Source organism: Zootoca vivipara, chromosome 5, assembly GCF_963506605.1.
Source record: "Zootoca vivipara chromosome 5, rZooViv1.1, whole genome shotgun sequence".
NCBI classification, from domain to species: domain Eukaryota; kingdom Metazoa; phylum Chordata; class Lepidosauria; order Squamata; family Lacertidae; genus Zootoca; species Zootoca vivipara.
Window position 1 is genome coordinate 77,862,951 of NC_083280.1, and position 24,909 is coordinate 77,887,859.

At 41.0% G+C, this 24,909-nt stretch overlaps 2 protein-coding genes and 3 non-coding genes across 5 annotated transcripts in view; 1 reads left to right on the forward strand and 4 right to left on the reverse strand.

Moving 5' to 3' along the window:
* Nucleotides 1-664: 664 nt before the first annotated feature.
* Nucleotides 665-16,256, reverse strand: LOC118096188 (mitochondrial import inner membrane translocase subunit Tim23). The gene is made up of 7 exons (XM_035137614.2): nt 15,955-16,256; nt 14,351-14,409; nt 12,732-12,825; nt 11,102-11,186; nt 6,604-6,662; nt 5,175-5,285; nt 665-1,117 (listed from the first exon to the last, which is right to left on the reverse strand). The coding sequence occupies exons 1-7, from the start codon at nt 16,061-16,063 to the stop codon at nt 1,002-1,004; spliced, it is 633 nt and encodes a 210-aa protein (XP_034993505.1). The 5' UTR covers nt 16,064-16,256; the 3' UTR covers nt 665-1,001.
* On the reverse strand, nt 8,314-8,517 carry LOC118096670 (small nucleolar RNA SNORA74). Its single transcript, XR_004693949.2, has one exon. It is a non-coding gene; the product is annotated as a small nucleolar RNA SNORA74 (small nucleolar RNA).
* Nucleotides 12,006-12,204, reverse strand: LOC118096671 (small nucleolar RNA SNORA74). The gene has a single exon (XR_004693950.1). It is a non-coding gene; the product is annotated as a small nucleolar RNA SNORA74 (small nucleolar RNA).
* LOC118096672 (small nucleolar RNA SNORA74) lies at nt 13,029-13,232 on the reverse strand. The gene has a single exon (XR_004693951.1). It is a non-coding gene; the product is annotated as a small nucleolar RNA SNORA74 (small nucleolar RNA).
* A 119-nt stretch (nt 16,257-16,375) lies between the features above and the next one.
* The window catches only part of PARG (poly(ADP-ribose) glycohydrolase), a 66,603-nt gene continuing 58,069 nt past the window's right edge, over nt 16,376-24,909 (forward strand). Inside the window, exons 1-5 of the mRNA XM_035137508.2 lie at nt 16,376-16,965; nt 18,715-18,781; nt 19,590-20,591; nt 22,400-22,583; nt 23,446-23,568. Coding sequence (XP_034993399.2) covers nt 16,740-16,965; nt 18,715-18,781; nt 19,590-20,591; nt 22,400-22,583; nt 23,446-23,568 — 1,602 coding nt within the window. The 5' untranslated portion in view covers nt 16,376-16,739. The remainder of the gene's footprint in view (nt 16,966-18,714; nt 18,782-19,589; nt 20,592-22,399; nt 22,584-23,445; nt 23,569-24,909) is intronic.

Genomic DNA, 24,909 nt, shown 5'->3' on the forward strand with positions numbered 1-24,909 from the left:
CTTAGTTTGACATGTGCAGACTTTGTATAATTATACGGTTTGCATGTGTATACTAGAAAATACTGACGACTCAATCTGAGTTAAGTTTCTTAGAAAGCTGAATCATTTGGAATTGCAGACCACACCCAACTCTGCTAGTAAGGCAAGGTTGGGGCTGCTGTCTGCTCAGCAGCAGGGTTGTGCATTATGTGGCAGCATAGAGCTCATGCTCCAGCACCATAATTGCCATGGGTTAAGGGGTTGGTTCAGTTAGCTGACAATACTGTACCTTAAAATATAAACATGAAACCCGACAAAGAATTTGTTAGTTCGGTTAAACCTGAAATAGAACAAGAACAACACAGACTCAACATGCTTTATATTTTTCATTCCTTATTATATTTTTACATGTACATGTTTCTCTAGAGGAAAACTAGATTATGGTAATGAACCTCACTCAGCAGATTAATTTAGGTAAGAGGCCAGAAGGTGGAATCTTGTTTCCCAATACCGGACACGACACAATTCAGAACAAAACAGAAGGTAATAGGCAGGTATCACATTATAAAGCAAATGAATTGAATTGTGCAAGTTGTAAAATCACTCTAATGTACTGAGGCACAGTTACCTGCTACAAGAAACAAGTTGCCTATTACCAACAGGATTAAAGAAGTGGCAAAAGCTGTAGGGACAAAAACCTTTTTATTCAAACCAAATCAAGCAACAGTATAGGTACATAAACCTCATCAAAGGACAGACAATTAGCTTGGGTTAAGTAGAGTTAAATAACTTGCCCAGGCAAAAGTGAACATGCTGCCAAAACAAGATCTTCAGCTGACAACTTCACCACACCCTCATAGATACTAGCACATTACCATCTGGCAGCTGGAAGGAAAGACCGGTTCTGATAACCATGTCACAGTGAGGTTTTCTAGTCTTTGTTTCCATTCCGCTCCATGCTGTACTCAAAGGTTTCAAGTCTGATTGCACGACATATGTAGATTCTCAGTTCTCAATGCTGCTCAGAGTGATTGCCTCCACACTGAGCCCTTCATGTGCTCCCAGTTGTTGTAGAGAGCATAGAGACTAGTGAGCATGAGTCCTGCAACGCCACCTCTCGCTATCCCTCGTAGTCCACCTGTAGAAAACAGTGGCGGTAAGAAAAGATCAGCCAATAAATGTCAGGGGCTTAGTCGCATGGGCTCTGCCGTACTAGAACATTTGTACAAGGGAAACACAGTACCCGAGATCACAAAAACTGCCATTGCTTTGGAAAATATTGACACACCTCAATGGGAACAACTTCTTAAAACAGTGGTTCACAAGCTCAGCCACTTAGTAGGAAGAGATTTTAAGTGTCCTCACAGATCCAATGACTGCTACATTTAGGCTCATGATATACAGTGTGAAGAAAAAACAATTCCACTTACATACAGAAAACGGTCAAATATATTAAATTTCATCCCTAGTTGGAATATGAGTATATGAAAACAAAATAGTCCTGTGGCACTTCAAAGACTATTTTTAATGGACTGTGTAGTCCATGAAAGCTTATGCCGTGATACGTTTGTTAAGCTTTGAGGTGCCACAAGAACCTTGGTTGTTTTTGGTAAAATAAACTAGGTACCAACATTACCACCATGGAAATTATACTTAACTAGTAGCTAGTGTAAAGCTAGTTTTATGGTACCAGAATCCCCTTTCTATAGGTTTAAATTTGTTTTACCCAGGGCTGTCATTTCCAGCACCTTAGAATAAAAGCAGTTTGCAGCAAAGCCATTAGGTTTTGCACTGATAGATTAAAAAATAATACGTTGAGCAGGGAGAAAATCCCATCTATATATACAGCCTACAAGGGGCTATGTGACAGGATTTTTGTGTCATGACTTTATATGTGATGCAGGTAAAAGCAGTTCATGAAATAACAGGAACTACAACAGAACACTTAATGCAGTCTTAACTATATATAATAATAATAATAATAATAATAATAATAATAATAATAATAATAATAATAATTATTATTTATACCCCACCCATCTGGCTGGGTTTCCCCAGCCACTCTGGGCGGCTTACAACAGAAAACTAAAACACAGTAATCTATTAAACATTAAAAGCCTCCTCTTAAAGAGTTGTATTTTCAAGCAGGACAGAGGGGAAACGCTAGCCTAGTTTTGGCTTAATTCTGGTGTAACACACCAGAAGAACTTGCTCATGGAGATGAAAACCAGTTCTCATTTTTTCTGATAATGTGTAAAGCCCTGCAACGAAACCCACCCTTTGTACTGCAATGCAGTTGTCCAATACCCAGCTATGGGAGACTCCAAAGGAGAGCAGCAGAACTAAGCACCAATGTACAGCCAAGTCACTTGTGTGAAATTCAGTTTGCATTTGCGGAGCTGGCAGTGTTTGCCTTTCCTGCCTGAAAATATTCACATTAAGGTGAATATGTGGTTGTTTTTTTAAAAAAAAGTTTGGCAAAAAGAAGAAAGAGTGCCTTTTGAATAACAGGGCTTGGAACTCCCTGACCTTTTCAGTTATGCTTGGTAAGCGATAGGCGAATGTACTCCTGTCCCTCCTATGATGTCAATTCTGCTAGCCTTGGATAGCAAGTCACTTTACTGAATCCCCCAAAACAAGCAGCTATCATCTTTTTCTTGCATACATATGTTGAGATAGGAGAATGTCAAAACATGACTTAAAAGAGTCGCAGGCTGCAATATTTGAAAGCAGACACAGAGCCTGCCAATTGGGAAGGTCTATCCAGTACCGACTTTTGCCACAATAAGACAGCTTCCTGATTGCCATTGGAAATATCCCCTCCAAATCATGGGATTGCTAAAAATAAAATAAATGCAAAGTCAGACACCTCTTCATTTCATACCAGGTGTGGGTGGCATGCCGTCTGCTCTTATTTCATGGTAGTTTTTGTTACATAAATCAGCCCACTAATGTAAAAAGTTTTATGTAAAAATGTAAAATGCTGTGTTTTCAGATGGTTCTAGTAAACAGGTCACTCTAGCCTACAGGTGTAGCATGTTTAAAATTTATAATCTATTGGGACAATACTCTTAACAATGGTGGGACCCATTCTATGTAAATAGAACCAAATGGTTTTCAATACAAATCATGCCATTTCCACTGATTATGAAGTGAGAAAGCGAAAAACACCCAGTTTCAAGCCTGATGAAAGCTCCAAGCATGTCCGACAAGAACCCCCCGCTTTCTAAAATAAAAGAACAATTGCTGTCCAGGGCTATCAAACTTCTAAAACCTAGAAGTTTACATATACCTTTGTTAAACCCAACCTAGCTGGGTCCTGTGCCATTGCTTGTATCCAGAATAATGCCACCAATACAAACTATTTCATTTTTTCTCCAATTATACAGGCATAGTCATAAAGCACCACACATTCTGGTTCAACAAATATATTTTCCAAGTAGTGATGATTTAATTTCTGTTGGGTTTCCGTCATAATTAGCTTTCCTTCTCCAAGTTCTAATGCAGAATTCTCAGAAAGAGCTTTTGAGTTATACTAAGAAAGCTCAGATATACCAACTGTCCCTGCTGGTGGCTAGCCCCCTTTCCAAAATTTATCCCAATAAGGGGGCAAGCAGCAGCAGCAACAGCAGGGAGTGCTGGTGTAGGCTTCTGCAAACCACACATCTCAGCTTTAAATCTTGATGCTCCTGAACCTTTCTGAGCATGCTTGAAAGAATCTATTGCTGCATGGGAAGTAGAGCTTCCAAGTTCAATCTTTCCCAGTTCAATTTTTTGGGAAGGGAGAGAAAGGAGACAGAGTGCTAAGCTTTAATGCCTCATTTTCCAAACCAGGTGAGTTAGTTTCTGAAACCCACACCCACACACCCTTCCAAATCCTGCTCCCACTCTAACTTCAAGTTTAATTTATATGGCAGACAGAAGGCAACAAGCAGCAACTAACTGGAGAAAGCAAAGACTGTTCATAGAAATACAACCAAAGTGGTGAACTTTTAAATAAGCACAAACCAAGATTTGAATACATTTTTTCCTTTCTATAGATGCATGTACTTTTGGCACTCAAAAATGATGACAGATCTTTTTCATGTTTTTCGCTAATGTATCACTAATTTCAATTGGTTTTCCGATACTAGTCATATTTAGTCTACCGGTAATGGCACTTTGCTAAGATAAGACTTGCTTTCAGAATTGCAGTAGCATGTGTCAATAACATAAATCTGCCATTTAAAATTGGGAGGAGCCCTGAAAGTTAACTAATGTTGAAACAAATAGAACAAATAGCTTTATTGCTTATGATAATGTTGAACTAGGCTGGACCCGGAGAGTGATCTATTACAGCTGTAGTAGGTAGAAGTTCAGGTAAATATTTCTATCTAGAAAAGATGGATAGACTTTTTAAGAGGACTTTTTGATAAACCGGTTCCCTATTTACTGCTTCCAGTGTGTTAAAATCTGTGTAAAAAACCATGGCCTAGTTTCTTCAGCTCTTCTTTGTCTGTACAGTAACTGCTGCACACAGAGCAGCTCTATTATGCCAGCACAAATGTCTCTTAACATATTTGTTTTCACTTGAGAATTTGGAATAAATTTTTGCATTGGGTTTTGAGGTATATAACTTAAGGCTGCGCAACCCTTCCTTTGTTCCTAGGGGAAGAATAGAGGGTTTTTTTGTCTTTTAAATATCATTTGAAAACAGTGATGTTTTCCAGCTACAGTCTGAATCATCTTACATAAAGTGCTATCCTGTTGGGCTAAAATTGTAGGATGTCTTTTTAACACTAATCCTTACTGTTTCTGGATGAACCAAAGCTAACTGCCAGAGAACTGCTATGGAGTTTCATGACCAAATTCTGGTGTCATTTTCATAGTCAATGCATCTCTCACATTTACCCCCCAATTTCTATTTTAGGAACTGTTTGTTTCCTTTAGCTCTGGATTAACAGTTTCTATCACCATTAATCAAAAGTCAGAACTCACTAAAGGCAGAGCCATTGTATTAGGATTTCAGACAAAGGTTTAATGCATATGGAAAAGGGAAACGGAGTTTTCACATAGCTCATGCCTTGCTCTTAAGAATATATAATCACAAAAGTCAGTAGACATGACATTAAGCACACACAGAACAGATACGCTTACTTTTGACCCAACTCCTGTACGCAGAACCAAAATGAACAAAGGTAATTTTGCCAGCGTACCTGTGCTTTTATACAGCATGCCCGTCATGGTCCCAGCAGCAACTGTGTTCAGATCATCTTCTGCACCTCGTGTTTTTTCAATTATGACTCCAAATGCGCTATACAGCAGTGCTGGAATTGAATTAAAGTTGACATTGAGAACACGAACACACACAAAACAACAACACATGTCCAACACAGAACAACCCAATAAGATTCTGGTCTCAGTATCCTTCTCTCGGGGAAAGTACCCAAAACTGAGCTTGCATTTTTAGGAAGTTGACTTAAGATCAATGAAGGAAAGTTTCCCATTACCCTCTCGCTTCCAGTAGCGCCATTCCATGTTGTTTAGCAGTGCCCATTGGCCACCCAGAGAGGTTTTTCAGGGTATGGACATGTGCAGAGCGATGTCAATGGGGAGAAGAGGGCATGAAACATTTCTGTAAACTTAGTTAACTTTGGTGAAATGAACAGGTAAGTTAATCAGAGACGCAAAATGCAGCCCTGCAATGTAAGGAAATGGCAGAATGTGTCGATCCAGGGGACATGAAAGCACTGAAGCTTCTGAAGGGAAAGGTAATTTGCTACTAAAGTGTTTCAACTGGATCAGCTGTATGGCTCTACACAAGTGCCAAATGCAATATCAATCAATTGGGGCCAAAACCTTTGAAAAGCACCACTAAGGTGCATACAAGGGTTGTCAGCAGCAAAGCCAAATGAACAGACCTGCAATGTTTTACAAATACTGAACATAAAACAACAACACAGTTGAAATAGATTAGTGCCCACTATAACTTTTGAAAAAATTATTTCACATTATTTTAAAAGGGTGACTTTTAAACATCATATAAAACCATTCCTAATCTCATACTGGAAACTAAGAACGGCAGTTGAATTTGTCTTTTGGTTAGGAAGTAGAGCCACACTCACCCACCCATCCTAAAGCCCACAACTAAAGATTCTCTTCCCAGAAAGGAATTGAATTCTAAAATATTTGCAGACTTGTCACTAGACAGGTCAGGGTAAAGGACTATGACAAACAAGGAAATGTTACTCAAGAAAACAAACACAGCTGTGAAGTGTCTGTTAATGTATCACTTGCAAGGGTGGAATCTTGAACTTTGGGACCTTTGAGCTCAAATGGCAATTTTCCATGATCTATGATTTCTCTGCTGATGGGGGCGGGCAGAAAGCGGGGAGGGAATCCTTGAAGATGTCAGTCTTCTGTGACAAAGGGATATTTTTCAGGCCTCTAAATCTCATTTAAGGGAAAGCAAGCACCCCTAGTCAGCAGGTCCTAGATTCATTTTATGCTTTGCAATGCAGTGCAATGACTTTCTAAACCCGAAGCATCCAGAATCCTTGACAAAACTTCCATTCTAATTAAACTGAGTTACTAAGAATGATATTGACATTTCCCACGTAGATTTGGTTTACACAACAAACTTACCTAGAGATCCGAGAGTATTGGCCCATAATGCCCCTTGCCTTGTCACCATATTTAAAATCCTACAAGGAAGTAATGAGAGAAAGAGATTGATTTGTACTGCTTTATCATATGCTAAATTGTTTTCAAGGCCTAAACAGAACCAAAGACAACTCTGTTTCTTCTGCTCACGCCTTCTGTCCTAGAATCTGTTCATAAGGCAAGAGTGAAAAAGGGAAAGCTTAAATGAAACTTGTTCCACCTGGAGAAATCAAATGCTGTACAAACCTTTGATCTCTAGCACACCAGGATTACAGGTTTTACTATAGGAACCAAACTTGAAAGGATAAGTTAAATTCATTTGCATTTTTGAACAAATCTGCTCTGCTTTAAGGCAGGTGGCACTACGTGCCAAGGTTAATTAGAACGTTTATGTAACTCAAATGCAAATTTGGAGCTCAGTGTTATGCAATATTTTTTCCCACGTTTTCTTTTTCCATAAGCATCCATAAGCATTATTTTCCATAAGCATTATTGTTCACTTCTTTTTTAAAGAAGAAGATCCATAGATTTTTCTGTAGGCCAACATACTTAGCATGTTCCAGGTTCTGGAGAAAGCAAGTGCACAAAACATGGACTGTGATCCAAATAATTAGTTAAGGTGTGCATAATGGCTTGCTCATACCCACAGGGAATTTTCTTTCTTTCTCTCTCTCTCTCCCCCCCCTTAAATACCAGAGCCTTGTACCTTATTAAAAAACAGCCTCTGGAAGTCCCTCGGCTTCAGAAGCGCTTTGCCTTGTGGCATGAAGAGCACCAAGGACCTCTGTATTGGGGCTATGAAGCATAATATAATCATTTCTGCCCCGTTAATTACTCTGAATAACTGAAGCTTCTGAACAGATTCCATGGGACACAAACTAAATGCACTACCCAAAACACATGTTTATATAGACATTTCTCTTAGTTCTAATATATCAATTAAATGGTCATTAGGACACGATTCCAGAAGCAACCATATTTGGGTGAATATGAAATCAGGACTGAAAATTCTGGATGGGGTGACTGCTGCCTAGGAATGAAGAAGTATTTCTATGCATAGGTAGCTACTAAAGATGCAGTACAGTGCCTTAATAATCCAATTCCTCCCCCCTCCTTCAGATAAGGCTTGAATTTAGAAAACAACTTTGGGAGCCTGTTGAAGATAGATAATTTTCCTCTCCAAGACACGACAGCAGATTTGAATATATTCATCAAGCAATTCTTTAAATTGAAATGTTTTAAAGAAAAGTGCTTTCATCAAAGGCAACCATGTTAACTGAGCCAATTCTAGATTAACAATTTTTACCAGTACACTGCTCTACATATTTTAAGAATTAGATCATAGTGCAGTGCGGAGTGCTCTTGTTCATTTTCCTACTTCTGCAAGCCTTGGGAGTTCCCCTGAATATGCTGATGCTCCTACATTAGCCTGGATTTGGCTACAGTTCTGTCCACTCAACAACAGTTTGCTATTAGAATACTTTATATCAAGACTGCTCAAATAGTTCAGATTGCATTAAGGAATGTTTCTCCCAAGAAGACTATTAAGCATGCAAAAATTCAAAGTGCTAAATTATACACATTTTAATTTGGACATCCTTAAATATCACTTCTCATAAACTTTATAAAAACAAAGGGGGGGAAAGGTCAAACATCCTCTACCATAGAAATTAAAATCACATGCTGAACAAGTATGTATGCTCCCAGACTAGTGCGGAGTAGAACGTTAACTGCTCAGCACACTCTCAGAGAAGCACAGTATTGCCCCACACTGGTGTCAGCTGCCTCCAGAACAGAGACAGTGACAGACAGATAAAACAGGCAGTACTTTTATCTCCCAGCAGTGTAACACTGTCACAGGCATGATACTGACCCAGACCGCTGACTACCACTGGAACCTAGGGACAAATGATGAATGGGAGACAAAGGTACCTTTCAGCACGTGCAAGGTGTCATCTGCTCACAGCATGCTGTGCACCTTACAGAGAGTAAGAAAAGTGAAACTAAATCGAAAGATGTTCTTCCCACTGTGCAAGCTCCTGCCCAAGCAGAACTGCCATATAATTTACTTATTACAATCCTGTCTAACTGCTAGAACTTGCACAGACATGTGCTGAATGAACACCCATGCCAATTTCCCTTCTGTCTCTTTTTTATGGTTCTACTAACCCAGGAGATTCAGAACTACTTGCTATCAAATTAATGATTCATTATTAACTCATAGTAGCAAATGCTGTAAAGGTGACTTACATCTTACGTTTATTTTACTTATGCAATTGCAGCTTTGAGTGGAAGGGGAGGGGGAATAATAAATGGAGCACAGAGGAAACACACTATTTTTTCTCCCCACATTCTTGCGCAAAGCTTCAATTGTGCGCTTACCGGGCTTTGGGAAGGTGGAGCTATGGCTCTAGAAGGGTCCTAGAGCTCTCCTCCTTCCCAAAGCTGGGCAAGCACTTACTGGGCCCTGGGACTTTGTCAGAGTCCTTGTGCCTCTTCCCCATAGCCAGGGAAGCAGACCTCCACCTTGCAGAGGCCCTGGTTCCAGGGGATCCTGTCTTTATGCAGTTCTGCTTATACACACAATGGCCAGGAACGTAACCCCCACCTAAGATGTGAGCTACATACCTGTATAGTCATTGTAGCTTGAATACTCGCAAAGAGCCTTATTTTTTGGACTAGTGAGATCCTATGGGAGAACAGACTTCAACTGATCATTCAGGTAATGTGGGCTGCCAATTGTGTTAATGCAGGCGAACATGTCCTTTTTTAATCCACTGTACTTTCACAGAATTTGGAGTTAACATGTCTGAGCAATGAATATTGCTAGAACTGAGGTAAACAGAAGAAAGATGGGAGGCAACTGTTGTGTCCAATCTCAGTGTCTAATATGGATGCTCTAGGAGGCAGACCAATAGCAGCAGAAGTTCCACAGAGCTGAGAATCACAAAGAATCAGAAGGGAATTGCTGATGACTCGAGGAACAGGGTATGTCATGGATTCTGAGAGGCAGTTGGGTTATTCCAGTTTAGAGAACATGCAACTTCCCTATTGGGTAGGATACACTTGCCATTTTGCCAAAACCTATCTTCACTAGTTCTGTGACAATGTTGCAGTATAAAAAAATAAAAAATTGTCCAGTAGCACATTAGAGACCAACTACATTTGTTATTAGAACAAGCTTTCATGTGCATGCACACTTCTTCATACCCCATTGTTCTAGAAAATGGTAATAAGAAGTACTAACAGATGGATAATTAAATCTTATAGGTATTGTTATGGTTTTCCTTTAAAACAGTTTTACAAATGAGGGCCACATATGAGCCACATTTTGTGGAGCATATTTATCCTTGCAACTGCTAAGAATGGAGTGACTGGGATATCTGACCTTCAACATATCTTCCTGAAGGTCCAGTAGAGCATTAACATTAGTTTGCTGCCACCTGCTGGTCTAAAGGATTTAATGTTTTCAATCTTTCTACATAACAATCTGTTCAATATACTGTACACTTTTTAATTTTTATTTAAATGCCATAGGATCATGAATTTGAATCTTCTATGTCCAGCATAATTTGTTTTTGGCCAAGATTTCTCTGAAAGAACAAGAAATCTCATTTGCAAGAAAAGCTTATAGAAATCAAGTGCATGTATTGACATCCTATGCCCTTTTAAAATGTGGCTCTATTTTTGGTGGTGTGTGTGTGTGATTGGGTTTTTTAAAATTTTGATTATATATATTGTGTTCTTTATGTTGATCTTTTCTGTGAACCTCCAGGTATAGGGCGGTATATAAATCCAATAATTATAATAATGTATGCATGCACAAATTGATAGGTGGGGATAGAAAGAAAACAAAAAGGTGTTTCCTCAGAAATAACTCAATTACCGTACTTTCTTTTATCACCACCACATGTTGAGCTCATCCTAACTCAAGACTTCTCACACAACTCAGGGCAGTGACAATCTGCTGTCAGGAATACTAAAACATCCCAGATTTGTTACTTAGTCCTTTAGCTATATGGGTACAAAAGGCTTTAAAAGTTAAGACTTACACAGAAGTGTAATTTTATCCTGACTGCACAAAAGGCCAATTTAATTATATCTCACTTACACTTATAGGAAGTCAAAATTCAAGGCAAGCAAGTAGGGTTGCCAGACTCAATAGAGGACAGGACTTGTGTGCCTTTAATTGCCCTACTCTCCTTTGAGTCTGGAAACCTTAAAGAGAAACCAGCAGACCCTTTGCTTGGATATTAAACACAGGGTCTGCTGGTTTCTCTTTAAGGTTTCCAGACTCAAAAACAGCAATTAAAGGCACAGAAGTCCTGTCCTGTCCTCTACTGAGTCTGGCAACCTTACAAGCAAGCAAATAAGTATCTGGAAGGCTGTAAGTCCATGAATACTTAATAATTCTTCTGAAAACAAAATGAAAAATGAGCAACCCTTGAAAGCTGAAAAGTATCTGGAATTATGTACTTACTGTACATTTCTAGGTTTAGACCAAGCCATGCTCTGTGTCTCCTTCAAGCCCAATCGCAGGCCATTTAGTGCACCAAATGCAGCTCCTAAAAAGCAGGATATCAGGATTAACCACAGGAAAGGAAAACTGAACACACATTCCAGTATGGATTAAAAAAGCTCACCAATTAAACATGCAGTCTATGGAAAAATAAACTACAATGATACACTTCTACTAAAGCAGATATAACAGGCATATGTTGTTTTATTGAAGGCAATTTACATTTTACAGGCAAAATAGTGAATGTGGCCTGCCCAATCCTTCTTTCCTCTTTATTTTTTGTTCTTATGTTCTCTTTTCCTGTACCATCACACCCCATAGCAATTACCTATTCTCTACCTTGGGGTAAAGGTAAAGGGGCCCCTGACCATCAGGTCCAGTCGTGTCCGACTCTGGGGTTGCGGCGCTCATCTTGCTCTATAGGCCGAGGGAGACGGCGTTTGTCCACAGACAGCTTCCGGGTCATGTGGCCAGCATGACAAAGCTGCTTCTGGCGAACCAGAGCAGCGCACGGAAACGCCGTTTACCTTCCCGCCGGAGCAGTCCCTATTTATCTACTTGCACTTTGATGTGCTTTCGAACTGCTAGGTGGGCAGGAGCTGGGACTGAGCAACGGGAGCTCACCCCGTTGCAGGGATTTGAACCGCCAACCTTCTGATCAGCAAACCCTAGACTCTGGGATTTAACCCACAGCGCCACCTGGGTCCCTCCACAGCGCCACCTGGGTACCTAGACCCAGGGGAGAATAAATTCCCTAGAAGACATAGAATCTTTGATAGCCTGTTATAAATCTGCAAAGTTTGTATGTTCAGAAAAACCACAAATGCCATTTTTAACAGACATTAATGCCATCATATACAGCTAATGTGTATGCTCCCATTCTAATGCTGAGCAGGATATTAACTGCTCAGCACACTCTCAGAGAAGCACAGCATTGTCCCACCCTGCTGCCAAAATGCCTCCAGAACGGTGACAATGACAGACAGATTGGACAATATTTTCATCTCCCAGCAGTGTAACACTGTCAGGCACGGTAATGACACGGACAGCTGACTACTGCTGAAATTTAGGGAATCAACAACAGTCTCAAACATTCCAAACTTTCACTCAAATGTTCCATTGTTTATTTTTGGCAATGAAAGCCTTGCAACTGTTGTTACAATTTGATGATTATGCCCAGAAAAGCCTTCAAAGGGGATGGCGTTTAAAAAATAATAAATTGTCCAAAGCTTACAGAAAAAGTATCAACAGTGTAAATAGGGGAGATATACAACCTAGATCACAAGGCCTGGAAATCAATGCACCGTGAAAACAGTGTAAATCATTGACACTCTCAATGGTGCTAGAAGACTCTGTTCTGTTGTGCCGCAGGACTATTGCTTTTGCTACAAAAGAGTAACACGCTACCCCTCTACTATAACACACTCAAGTTTGTGTTGCTTGTTTTAGACAAGAAGTATGTCACTGGAGACTTGGTTAAATTTGACACAATACAAATATATTTTTATACACTACTCACCCCCCCCACATACAAATTCTATCCATTTTAAAACAGAACAACATCACAATATAAATTAAATGTTACCCATACCTGTCATGCAGCATCCTCCAATTGTAAAGAATGCCAGCTCAAACCTGCCCCTAGTTTTGCTAGCTCCAGTGGGTAAAATGAATTCATCTGTGTCCTGAAATGGAAATATCCTTTTAAATTACATTTGTGGCTAAAAGCCCATTTGCTTTCTAAAAATAGGTACATTCATTTGAATGTGTTGACATTTACGAGCTAATCAGGCACCTAAATGAAAGGTTAGATAGCAAGGTCCATAAGAGAATAATACATGGTAAATAAATCGACCACAGAAATACAAGCCATTGCATGTTGACCATGTGTGTAAGCTTCTAGTCTAGCACTGAGCAGGATATTGGCTGCTTAGCACACTCTCAAAGAAGCGCAATACTGTCCCCCACTGGTATCAGCCGCCTCCAGAACAGAGGAGCTGACAGACAGCTAAAATGGACAGTACTTTTATCTTCCAGTAGTGTAACACTGTCACAGACATGGAGATGACAAAGACAGCTGACCACAACTGGAGTTTAGAAACAAAACCCTCTGTATCACTGGTTCCCAGATTAGAGAGAATTCACACTTAGTTTCTGCCCATACTAGCCTACAGACCTAGAAGCTGCAAGAAGCTGGGACTGTGTGTCGCTTTAAGAGCACGCATGGCAAAGAGGCAATTGAACACTGTAAGCACTCTCAAGTGGACACTGCGTGTTTGAACCCTGTGATAGGGAGCTTCCTACTTCTCTTCTAGCTTATAAGAGTGGGTGGTGCATGCTTAAGAAGGGCTACACATCTAGATATATTTCTCTTTCTGAACTGTTTGGTGCTGTTTGAAAATGAGCCACTTCACACTGCCCACTGACTTCATTATTTATGAATAAAATTAACAGAGAAGATTCAACTCTTCTGTTAAAGTTTATTAATTTATCCTTATTCATTTACTGAAATATTAGAGGACCCGTCCTCAATTTGGAGCGCTTGATGAGGAAACTGGCCAAAATCTTTTTGGAACCTCACTTGCCCATGGGGTGCTTCCTGAGTGACAAGTGTCTCATTTGCTCCTGTGCAAAGTTGTCTTAGCATATTTGTAGAATATGTGCTTGTAGTTTAACCTTCCATGGCTAACCAGGCCAACATTTACTTACATATGTATAGGGGAAAAGGTAAAGACCCCTGGATGGTTAAGTCCAGTCAAAGGCGACTATGGGGTTGCGGCGCTCATCTAGCTTTCAGGCAGAGGGAGCCAGCGTTTGTCCGCAGACAGCTTTCCGTGTCATGTGGCCAGCATGACTAAACCGCTATTGGCACACAGAGGACTGTGACAAGTACCAGAGCGCACGGAAACACCGTTAACCTTCCCACCGCAGCAGTACCTATTTATCTACTTGCACTGGTGTGCTTTTGAACTGCTAAGTTAGCAGAAGCTGGGACACAACAACAGGAGGTCACCCCGTTGAGTGGATTTGAACTGCCAACCTTCTGATTGGCAAGCCGAAGAGGCTCAGTGGTTTAGACCACAGCATCACCCGCGTCCCTATACCTTTAATACATAGACTCATAACCTTTACATAAATTTATTAAATGAAAATTTAGCAATCAATTGTATCTATATAGTAATATAATTTGAACAAGCATTTACATCTCACCTGTATAAGGTATCTGGGATCTACATTTAAATATGGAGACAAAGGATTCATTCCAGTCACTGCAAAAAATAAAATATAAAACAAAATATAAATTTCAGTATAACTAGATGTAAACATTCATACAATAGTAAAGGGCTAAGAAGACAAAAAAGATGAAGAATTAAAACAGTGTTAACTTTCAAATGTACATTATGGCTTGGGTTGCACAAAATGCTAAGCAAGACTGGCTTAGAACTATCATGTGAGCTCTTCCAAAAAAACAAAACATGAGCTGATTCATACAACACATCAATCCTTGGCTTAGCCTTAGCCCAATAGCAGCAAATAAAGGACCAGAGAGAAGCAAAGCAGCTGCGTTCTTGCTTGGCTTATGTCTGCCAAGCAATCCCTACTCAATGAAATAATATTCATAGTGTGAGCCATGTCTATCCTATGAAGCTGATTAGTACAGAAGAGAGCAGTGTGGAGAATGAAAGGAGAGAAAAGCCAGTACATGAGTTTCTGGCTAAGTAGCCATACTTAAGAAATCTGTGTTTTAATGTAGAACTATCACCTTGAAACTCTGCTTACAACAGAGTAGAAAAGCCACATGCAGGAATACATCAGGAATATATACTTTTTCTGAAATGCTCAAAAGTTATTCAGACCATTCACTGTGTCAAGGCCTTAAAACTGGTCTCCCACATGCTAAGAAAGGAGGCATTTGATCATGCTGGCAAACCCAAGTTAAAACAGGGACCACTTTCAGCCTCATGCCTGGTGGAAACACCATGGATGCTTACAGGACAGGGATAGCTCAGTCAGTAGAGCATGAGACTCAATCTCAGGGCCGTGGATTCAAGCCCCACATTGGGCAAAAGATCACTGGATTGCAGCAGGTTGCACTAGATGACTCTCATGACCCCTGCCAACTCTACTATTCCATGACCTTGAAAATACACCTGGAAGAGTTAAATCACCCCAGGACAGCTGCTTTCCCTCCTTCACAACATTTATGAGCTGCAGCCCCACAAACCTGCCTGCCAGCACCTTCATCCCCCCCACCGCCCTCCTTCGCTTTAAAATGTACAATACTGCACAGTTGGGGGAAAATAAAAGAGGATCTAATACAAGTTCCAAGAAAGAGCACCAGCCTTCTGTTCAGTCCTATTTGATATTCCTCCTACGCTTTCAAGATAGAATTCTATGCCGCCAAAGCTGTCAGTTTTAAGTCTTTTAATTGATTGTATTCTATGGTCAAAGCTGGTTATTATTATTTTAAAATTTCATTTATACTTTTCAAGTTTATACATTCACTAATTTTACAATCATTTTAACATTTCAAAGCCTGACTTCCTTCCCCTTCTTTCTGCGGTTCCTTAAATTTATTTTTTTAATACCTTCTGCATATCCAAATTAACTTAATTTGCTTATTTACTCATCTACTTTAAATATATACGATTATAAAACTGCAGGTTATTACAATAATCCTGTCAATGTACCACTATCACCATCACTTTATCCCCCCCCCGCATCACTTGTTATAACAGAGGGGTGAATAAAATAGGGCACCCCCAACCCCACGCCCGAAACGAATGAAGAAGCTCCCCTCGCCAAATACTCACGAGGGACTCCGGCCAGGTCCGCGTGGGAATAGCCGGGCCCACCCATGGCCGCGCCGCCGAAGAGGCCGCCGAGCCCGGAGCCCTTCGAGTTCCCGGCTCCCCCTTCCATGGAGGACCAACTTCTGCCGGGGGGGCTTCAGCCGCCCGCTCCCCGCCTCCTCCTCGTCCTCAGCAGCGACGATTAATGGACGTTTCTCCCTCGGCGCCCGCTCGCTCCTTCCTTCCTTCCTCCCTCAAGGCCGGCGCGGGAAAAGACAGCGCGACGACCTCCTCCTCAGCACCAAGGCCGCGGCTGCCGTAAAACGACGCCACGGCGGCCGTAAAACGACGTCGCGACGCCGGCGCGCGAGGCTGCTTCGTTTGCGTCTTCTTGTTCCGCTTTACGGCGGCGGCGCTTTCTTGCTTTCCGGCTCGGCCGGGAAACGGGAAGCGACGGGCATCGAGGGAGGGCCGTCAGGGCCGTCGACGAAGGCTGGTCCCTGAGCTTGGGGCGCGTGTCCGAGAGAAGGGGGGATCGTTGGGGGTTGATGGAGAGAAGCGGTGGGGAACCCTCACAACGGCTGGGAGGGCGAGCGTGCGTGCGGGTACCCGCCTCGCTCCCCTCAGCCGGGAGAATGTGGAAGGGAACTTTCCCCGTCGTCTTTCCCCCTCACGGAGCCCCTTCGCCGCCCCCGGGCCCGCTTTCCCGCCGGTGGTGACCCTGTCGTCGTCGTCGTCGTCCCCTTCCACCGGGGCGTGTGAGGCGAGTGGAGAAGGGTCGGAGGGCGGGTGCTGCTCCCCCAAGCATGAGTGCGGGGTCTGACGCCCCCAGGAAAAGGATCAGGTCGGACCCCCCGCTCGCCCCCTCTGCCGTCGGCACCACCACCACCAGCAGCAGCAGCTCGGAAGAAGAAGCGCAGCCCCATTCCTGGAAGAGGAAAGTGACCCAGTGGCAGCCGCCTCTTCCCTTCAGCAGGGAGCAAAGGTCCAGCAGCAGCAAAGCCAGCCCCGCAGTCACAGTGGGGAACAAAGGTTCGCGTCGCCCTGGGGATCCTTTCTCTACAAAAAGAAGAAAAAAAGGCCATCCTTAGTCACTTGCTTTTCTCATCTGGTTTGCTGGGGGGGGGGAAGGGGTGTGTGCATTTCCATTTCCTGCGCATCAGATGCGTGGGGTTCCAGTGCCACCGTTGCCTTAATGCTCCACCCAGAAGCCAAGAGCTTTTGGGTTTACAGTGCCAGCCTTGATCACGCTTGGGTTTAAGGCTGTGGTCCACGAGACGCGCTGCAACTTGGAAGAGAACCCAGGGGTCATCTAGCCCACCCCCTGCAATGCCGGAACCCACAGGCCTGGATTTAAGAGTCTTGTGCTCTACCAATTGATGGAAATGGGCCCACTGAATAAAGTGATACTCGTTTCTTACTCAATGTGTGTAGGATTGGGCTGTAAAGTAGACAGATTTGGCATAGTTGCTTGCAGTAATTTAAAACAAGTTCTGATGCTTTTATCACATTATCTTTAAAAACTGAAAATCATTGTCCTGCTTTTATAATGTAATAGTTTGACAAGATAGTGGCTCCATCTAAGAAGAGTGGTCACTTCCGCTTTACAGAACATGCTGCAATGAAAAGGGAAGCATTATAAGAGGATTCTTGGCTTTGGTGTTCATTTGACAATAGTTAACTGACAACAGTATTTGACTAGTCAATTTATTGGCATCACAGTTCTGTATAATGTTGTTCTGCAACTCTTATGAGTATTTGGAACAAAGAGTATGCTTCTGAATTTGATTGTTTTAGCATCTCAGATTAGTTGTTGAGGCCCTGGTAACGTGTGTTTAGGAAGGCCAGAATGTATTAAGATACTGTAATTATTATTTGATAAATCGATATTGATGAAAGATAGGAACTATGTAGTACAAAGAAAGTTGCTTGGTAAAACTCAAAGTTGTGAATAAAAATTCTCAGCCTGAGAAAGGATACATTATTGGTATACAGTGGCATAAGTGTCTTGTGACACTTGAAAAACTAACCCAGTTATTATGCCATGAACTTTCATAGGCAAGAGCATACATATTTCATAGAATCCATACAGTGTAGTGAAGGTGTCAGAAATTATACACACTTGGGTGTGTAAGGCGCGAGTCCAAGGGAATTTGAGTGGAGCTTCCTTTTGAAGCAGAATTGGAGCTTCTGTTACTGAAGAAATCTCTCTGTTTGCAGTGCTCTTTTTAGCTTTTCTTAGCACAACAGTTTCTCAAGGCATTGTTTCAATTGCACTGGTCTTCTGTATCAATTCTGGACAAATTTATTTTTGAATAATTCAAATAGTACAAACTATTTGATTGTACATATAAATTCATCCAACTTTCTGTTTAGTAATAACCTGAAAAAGCATGTGATTTAATAGTTTTGAATTTGCTTTACCTTCATGGATTAAAGCATGAACAGAATTGGAGAAGAGATCACCCAAGAAATGCCATTTCTAGGAGTACACATTTTTATTAAATAACTAGTGGTATTAGTAATTTGATTACTCAGATAACCTATTGTTATCATATCATACAGATATGCTTGTCAGGAAGCTATGATTGGCTGCAGCTGCTTTTTGAGCATGCCTCACTGACCAGAGTTACCTAAAGCACCATGAAACAAGTTTGGCGTTTGTAGAAAATTCAGATGCCAAGACAATTATAAAATATAATATTGTATCTCTTATGGTTTTAAAATAGGAAGCTGGTTGTTGCAATATATTGTACTGTGTTTCTTCTTTCCCCCCTCTAGTTTACAAACAAAGGAGGATTACCTCTTGGATGGAGAATAAAGGACCCAAGACAGTGGAGTCAAAAAGGTAAAAACAGAACACAGGGGTAATTTATTTATCCAGAATGTAACAAAAGGAGAGAAAAGGACTCATAATCAAAATATGCCTGGTACTTCTTTTCATTCTACACTTACTGCGTCTCCACCCCCATCGTTCAGCTCAGACACAGAGGTCCAGCTCCGAGGGCCTTCTGGCAGTTCCCTCACCGCAAGAAGTGAGGTTACAGGGAACCAGACAGAGGGCCTTCTTAGTAGTGGCGTCCACCCTATGGAACGTCCTCCCATCAGATTTCAAGGAAATAAACTGACTTTTAGAAAACATCTGAAGACAGCCCTGTTTAGGGAAGCTTTTAATGTCTGATGTTTTATCGCTTTTTTATCATCATTATTATTATTATCATTAATTCTGTTGGGAGCCGCCCAGAGTGGCTGGGGAAACCCAGCCAGTTGGGAAGAGTATAAATAATGTATTATTATTATTATTATTATTAGCTGCCGCATTTTGCTCCAGCTGCAGGTTCTGGACCAGGCGCAAGGGTAGCCCCACATTGAATGCATTGCATTATCAAGTCTTGAGGTTACCAATGCGTGAACTTGCTCTTTTTAGCTCTGCCCCTGAAGGCTGGTGAAATTTAACTGGGTGTGTTGAGCCGATGGGCCCTGGGCATGGGGAATGCTTGCTACCTTAAAGTAGGTGGTGTGGCCACTACTGAAGAAAATGGCCTTGGACCCAAAGAATTGCAACAACCTTATTAAAATAGTGAAGTGTTAATATAGCGTTAATTTGTGGGAAGATAAACACTTTATTTGTATTTGTGTTGTTTTTCTTTTTACAGCTCACAAAACAAAACTTGCAGCACAGAAACAGAGCCCAAAATGACATTTGTAAAACAAGACAATGTTTTTGAACATGAAGTGAAAAATGCTGAGGGTGTTCTTCAGCAGGGGTGTTCCAGATTACCTGTGGAAATGAATACCAAGCTTGTGGCCTTGCCTCAGACTGCCGCCCTGCGTAATTGGGAAGCTGAGCAGCTAGGTAGGGATCAGCTTTCAGAAGCAGAGTCTTTGAAAGGAATCCAAGCTGGAGACCAGTTGAAAAATGCTAATGCTAATCAAACACATAAAACTGGCAGTCAGGCCCATCGGGGTTGCAACGAAAATCAGGAAAACTGTACTCATAGGAAACTTTCATCAGGCAGCCCTGTGAAGGTAGCAAATATAAAACAGCCATCAAAGGACTGTGATCCAGAAAGGCAAGCGACTTTGCAAAATTTGCAGCCGTTTAAGAACTACAACTCTGAGCATGTAACTTGCATAGCTGTTGAGTCAGAGGAGGTGGATGTAGTGCCTGAGAGCCCACTCTCAGATGCAGGCTGTGATGCTTGCTCACCTGATTTGTATGGCACTCAGAAAAGAGATCAAGGATGCTGGGGGGAATCTCCTTCTTTTGAGAAAGAGAGTGAACCTGACTCACCAATGGATGTAGATAATTCCAAAAACAGTTGTCAGGGCTCAGAGGCTGATGAAGAAACCAGTCCACTTCTTGAGGACCGAGAAGACATTGATGTGCCAAAAGCACCAAACAAATCCTCACGGTTTCGAAAGGCAGATGCTGACTTGGATTCAAGAAAGTCACAATCCCGGAGAGGTGAAGGTGCTCGATTTAATCTCCACTTGGAAGGGATGGATAATCAAGTCAAACAGGGTGAAACACCCACTGAATCACCTGGTATATCATTAGCTGTGTCATCAGAATGCAAAGGTGCCAAGCATTGTGGGAGGAAGGACTCTAAAATTACTTCCCATTTCATGAGGGTTCCCAGGACAGATGAGAAAAGGTAATCTGTCTCCCCTTCTTCTTTCCATACTATTGCACTCAAGTAGCACTGTAGTTAGAATTTCATTCTTGTCTACAGTATATGGTAAAACTTTACATCTATGAAAACAGACATAAGAACATGTCTAATTCAGTGTTACTTTAACATGAGCTATTGAGTAAGCTAAGGCTTGTGCAGCAACTACAACTCCTACTGGACAGGTATAACTTTGCTCTGGTAACTTCCAGGTTAGACTACCTTAAGGCCTCCTTCGTGGGATGCCTTTGAAGATTGATCAGAAACTTCAGTTTGTTTAAAATACAGTTGTGAGCCTAAATGGAACCAGCTGTAGCAGAGGTGGTGAATTGGATCATCCAGACTTCCACCCACCTTGGGTCATTTTGACAAGTGCAAGGGGCCACCCACCTGACAATCACCAGAAGCAACGTTATCAGGTGGAATGTTTTCCTTTGCTTGTGCAGTTTGAAATCAAACCATATAGGCAAAGGTACAGGGTTTTGCATGCATCACCAATCTGCTGATTGGTGGTGCCTGCAAATCCCACTTATGGCAGCGAGTCATATCCTCTTCTGCCTTGCATCTGTCTTATAGGATGTCAGGTGTAGGACAGGTTGGAGTGACTTGAAGAAAATGGCTCCGCAGGCCAAACTAGGGCTCCTGCCATGCCTAATTAGACCTGTGATCTGGAGTTTTCCCACCACTGGATTACAGGGATCATAGTATCTCAACAGGTCCTAAACAGTTTCATTTTGATGCATGTGAAAGTGTCTGTGCTTATGTTTAAAGCTCTAAATTGCTTGTGACTAGGGAATCTAAAGTTGTCTATTTCCGCATGAAAGGAATGTTTTGCCCTTTTGCTGGTTTTTATTGCTCTACTGTTGGTATTCTATTATTGTTAATAATCATAGAGTTGGAAGGGACCCTGGGGATTATCTAGTCAAACTCCCTGCAATGCAAGAATATGCAGCCTGTCAATATGGGGATTGAACATACAAAATTGGCATTATCAGCACCATGCTATAACCAACTGAGCTAATTTGTTTCATGATGGGTTGTGTGTGTGTGAAATTGTTAGCTGCTTTGGGAGCTACCTGCTGAAGAGTGGTATATAAATTATTTTCATAAATGAATAAATCTTGTGTATCCTGAAAACTTCTCCCAATATTAACTGAATATGTTCACTTATCATGGTTCCATTGTTTTAGGACAGCAGGTGAGCATTTTGAGTGTGCAGCAAATCCCCTTACCCACCACACAACACTAAGTTTCTTAAAAAGAACTTCAAGGGATGACTTGAATGTGTGAAATAGTCATCATAGATTAAACATCATAGCTCTTTTTATTACTTGATATCACCTCAAAAACAGTACTTTTCAAGAAAGGTGGTTCACTCATGCAATTGTGAGCTACATGTCACGTGACAAAAAGAAATGTATTACCAAATGACCCATTACTGAATGATATGCATGTTCATATGCTCAGCCTTGTGTGTGTGTGTGTGTGTGTATGTTGCAGTGCAAATTTTGCTTCCCCTCCCTCCAAAATACAATGATATTTATGGAGGGGGTGAGTATAAGTGCCTCTGAGAATATTATATTTAGTCCCCAGGGTGTAATAATAGTTCCTCTGTTTATATTTTGGAGAGAATGAAATAATTTCCGTTAGATAAAAAGCATCAGGCTAGTTTACATGATGCAAACATATTGCCTTACTGGTTTTGAATGTTAGTAAGACATCTAGAAAAAACAACATATGTTCAGCAAAAAGGCATGCTTAATATGATAATTTAATTTTCATTTTAATGGCAGGAATGAACAATGTGAATTAAAGCCGCCTCGACCAGGAAGGAAGATTGCTAAATATACTCCTCCTCCACTTCCAACTAATAAAAAATGGTTTGGGACACCAATTGAAGAGATGAGAAGAATGCCAATGTGTGGGACTCGTCTGCCACATTTGAGGCCATCTGCCAATCATACAGTGACAATCAGAGTATGAAAATCCAAGTTGCTTTACCAACAAAACTTCCCTTTGTAAATTAAAGCCAGACAGTTATTGTTCTCTACATAAAGTCTGGATTAAGTATTGATTCAGCAGGTTGTGGAGGTCTTTAGATCTCCATGTCTTGAGAACAGTAGACCCTAGAATTCAGAAGAGCAGCGTTTAGGGGCTAACTACCTGTTTCACACAGGTGTAAATATTCATGCCCTGTTGCCATTTTTTGTTTTAAAAGGACGACCACTTCAGGAAGGGATGAGTGAGATCACAGAAGTGTGGAGGGCAGGCAGTTAAAACATGTTTCCACCTGTAACTTAGCTCAAAATTGCCTCTTTGCTCTCCTAGAGGGAGAGCAGTTTGTTAAGTAGCTCTGCATAGCTTTGCAGTCTTAAGTTAGAACTACCTACATTGGTACCTTGGTTCTCTAACGGCTTAGATGTCAAACAAATTGGCTCCCGAATGCTGCAAACCCAGATGTAATTGTTACAGTTTGCAAACATTTTTCGGAACTGGACGTCCGTTGCAGCTTCCACTTGAGTGCAGGAAGCTCCTGCAGCCAATCGGTAGTCGTGCCTTGAATTTCAAATGGTTTCGGGAGTAGAATGGACTCCTGGAATGGGTTAAGTTCAAGAACGAAGGTACCACTGTATTTTTGTAGAGTATTGAATATGTTTATTTCAGTGTAATGCAAATTCTTGTATACTGCACAGACTGGACCTTATTGCCTGTGTATTTTTGGATATGTATTTATATTTTAAGTTTTAATGTGCATTGTACTTGCAGATAAGATCACAGGTAATTTCTTCCTTTTTGTAAGATTTCATACAGTGCTCCTTACATATTTTCTCTGTTGCAGGTAGATCTTTTGAAGGAAGGAGAAGTGCCTAAACCTTTCCCAACACATTATAAGGATTTATGGGACAATAAGCATGTTAAGATGCCTTGTTCAGAACAAAATTTATATCCTGTAGAAGATGAGGTGAGGCATGCTAAAAATTTGGGTGATAAAACTTTTGTCAGGCTAAAAACTCCACCAAGTTTCTTAGATATGCTCTAAATTCATAATCATAAATTATTGTGGTTTTAGACTATTTGTTCAGGTTCGATAACTATTCTAATGCATGTGATGTACTGCACTACATTTAGTGTGTGGATCCAGATAATTGTGTGACAGCATGACAGCTCATTTTCCTGCCTGCTACTTTTAAATATAGTTGCTTAGCACTGATAAAGTGTTTGTATTATGAGTGAAGATAAAGTTGCCACGACCCTTACTTCTCGCTACAGTGGCTTGTGTTAAGAAGGTTAACATGGTAGGTGCATGCCAATATATTTCCATGGGCTATAAAAATCCATGGTTCCAAGCTATCCTATTTCAGGAGGACAACAAATGAACAAACTTTGAGCCAAATAATTATATCTAAATATTAGAAGCTGTTTATTGGCTACTTGGGCTTATGGTAGAATTTGAGGTGATATTATTGGTTTGTGTAATTCCACGCTTTTCATTTTTTAAAAGAATAGCTCCCCATCCCAAAGGTTCACGGCAGTTGATTTTACAGCGTAGAAAGGATTTGCAGAGGTTCATAGAACATTACAGACAGAGCAGTGGAAGATTTCAAAAGCATATGAGTTGCTTTTATGGGTCGTGTAGTCAATCTAGTGTTCTCTTTGCATCAGTGGCCAGTTTGATTCCTCCAAAAAGCAGGACATGAGATTGATTCTCCCCTTTTGTTTGCTAGTGTATGATATTCAGCAAACTTGCTTCTGTATATAGTGGACTGGTTCCCCATTAATTTGATTAAGCTACTGGAAATCTCCATGTTTTGTTGATAGTGAAGTCCTTGATTAGTTATGTGGCATGTGAAGTACTTCCTTTTTGTCATTCCTGAATCCGCTGCTAAATGACTTCACTAAGCATAAAGACAAAGACACCATATAATCATACTATTTTGCTGTATGGAAGAACTTTGTCATTCTGATGTGTATACAGTTTATTTTTCTAGAGTCCACAAAAACTAAAAAAATGCTGAGTTGTTTGATATACTGTACCTGACATTTGGAAGAGTCAGCTTACCTTACTTTAGAGCCAACTTGAGTGTACTTGTACAGCTTTCAAAAAAAAAAGTGTGAAAGCCAAGCATTTCAAGAGTCCGCAAACATTGATACCATGGTGACCAATAATATAATGCTATAGATTAGTGTTTAGTCTCCATTCCCAATATCCCCCACCCTTTGTTTTTGTTTGTTTAAACATGGTGGCATTTTCCCTATTAGTAGCTAAACTATGATGTTGGATCAACCTCTGGTGCTGAATCAC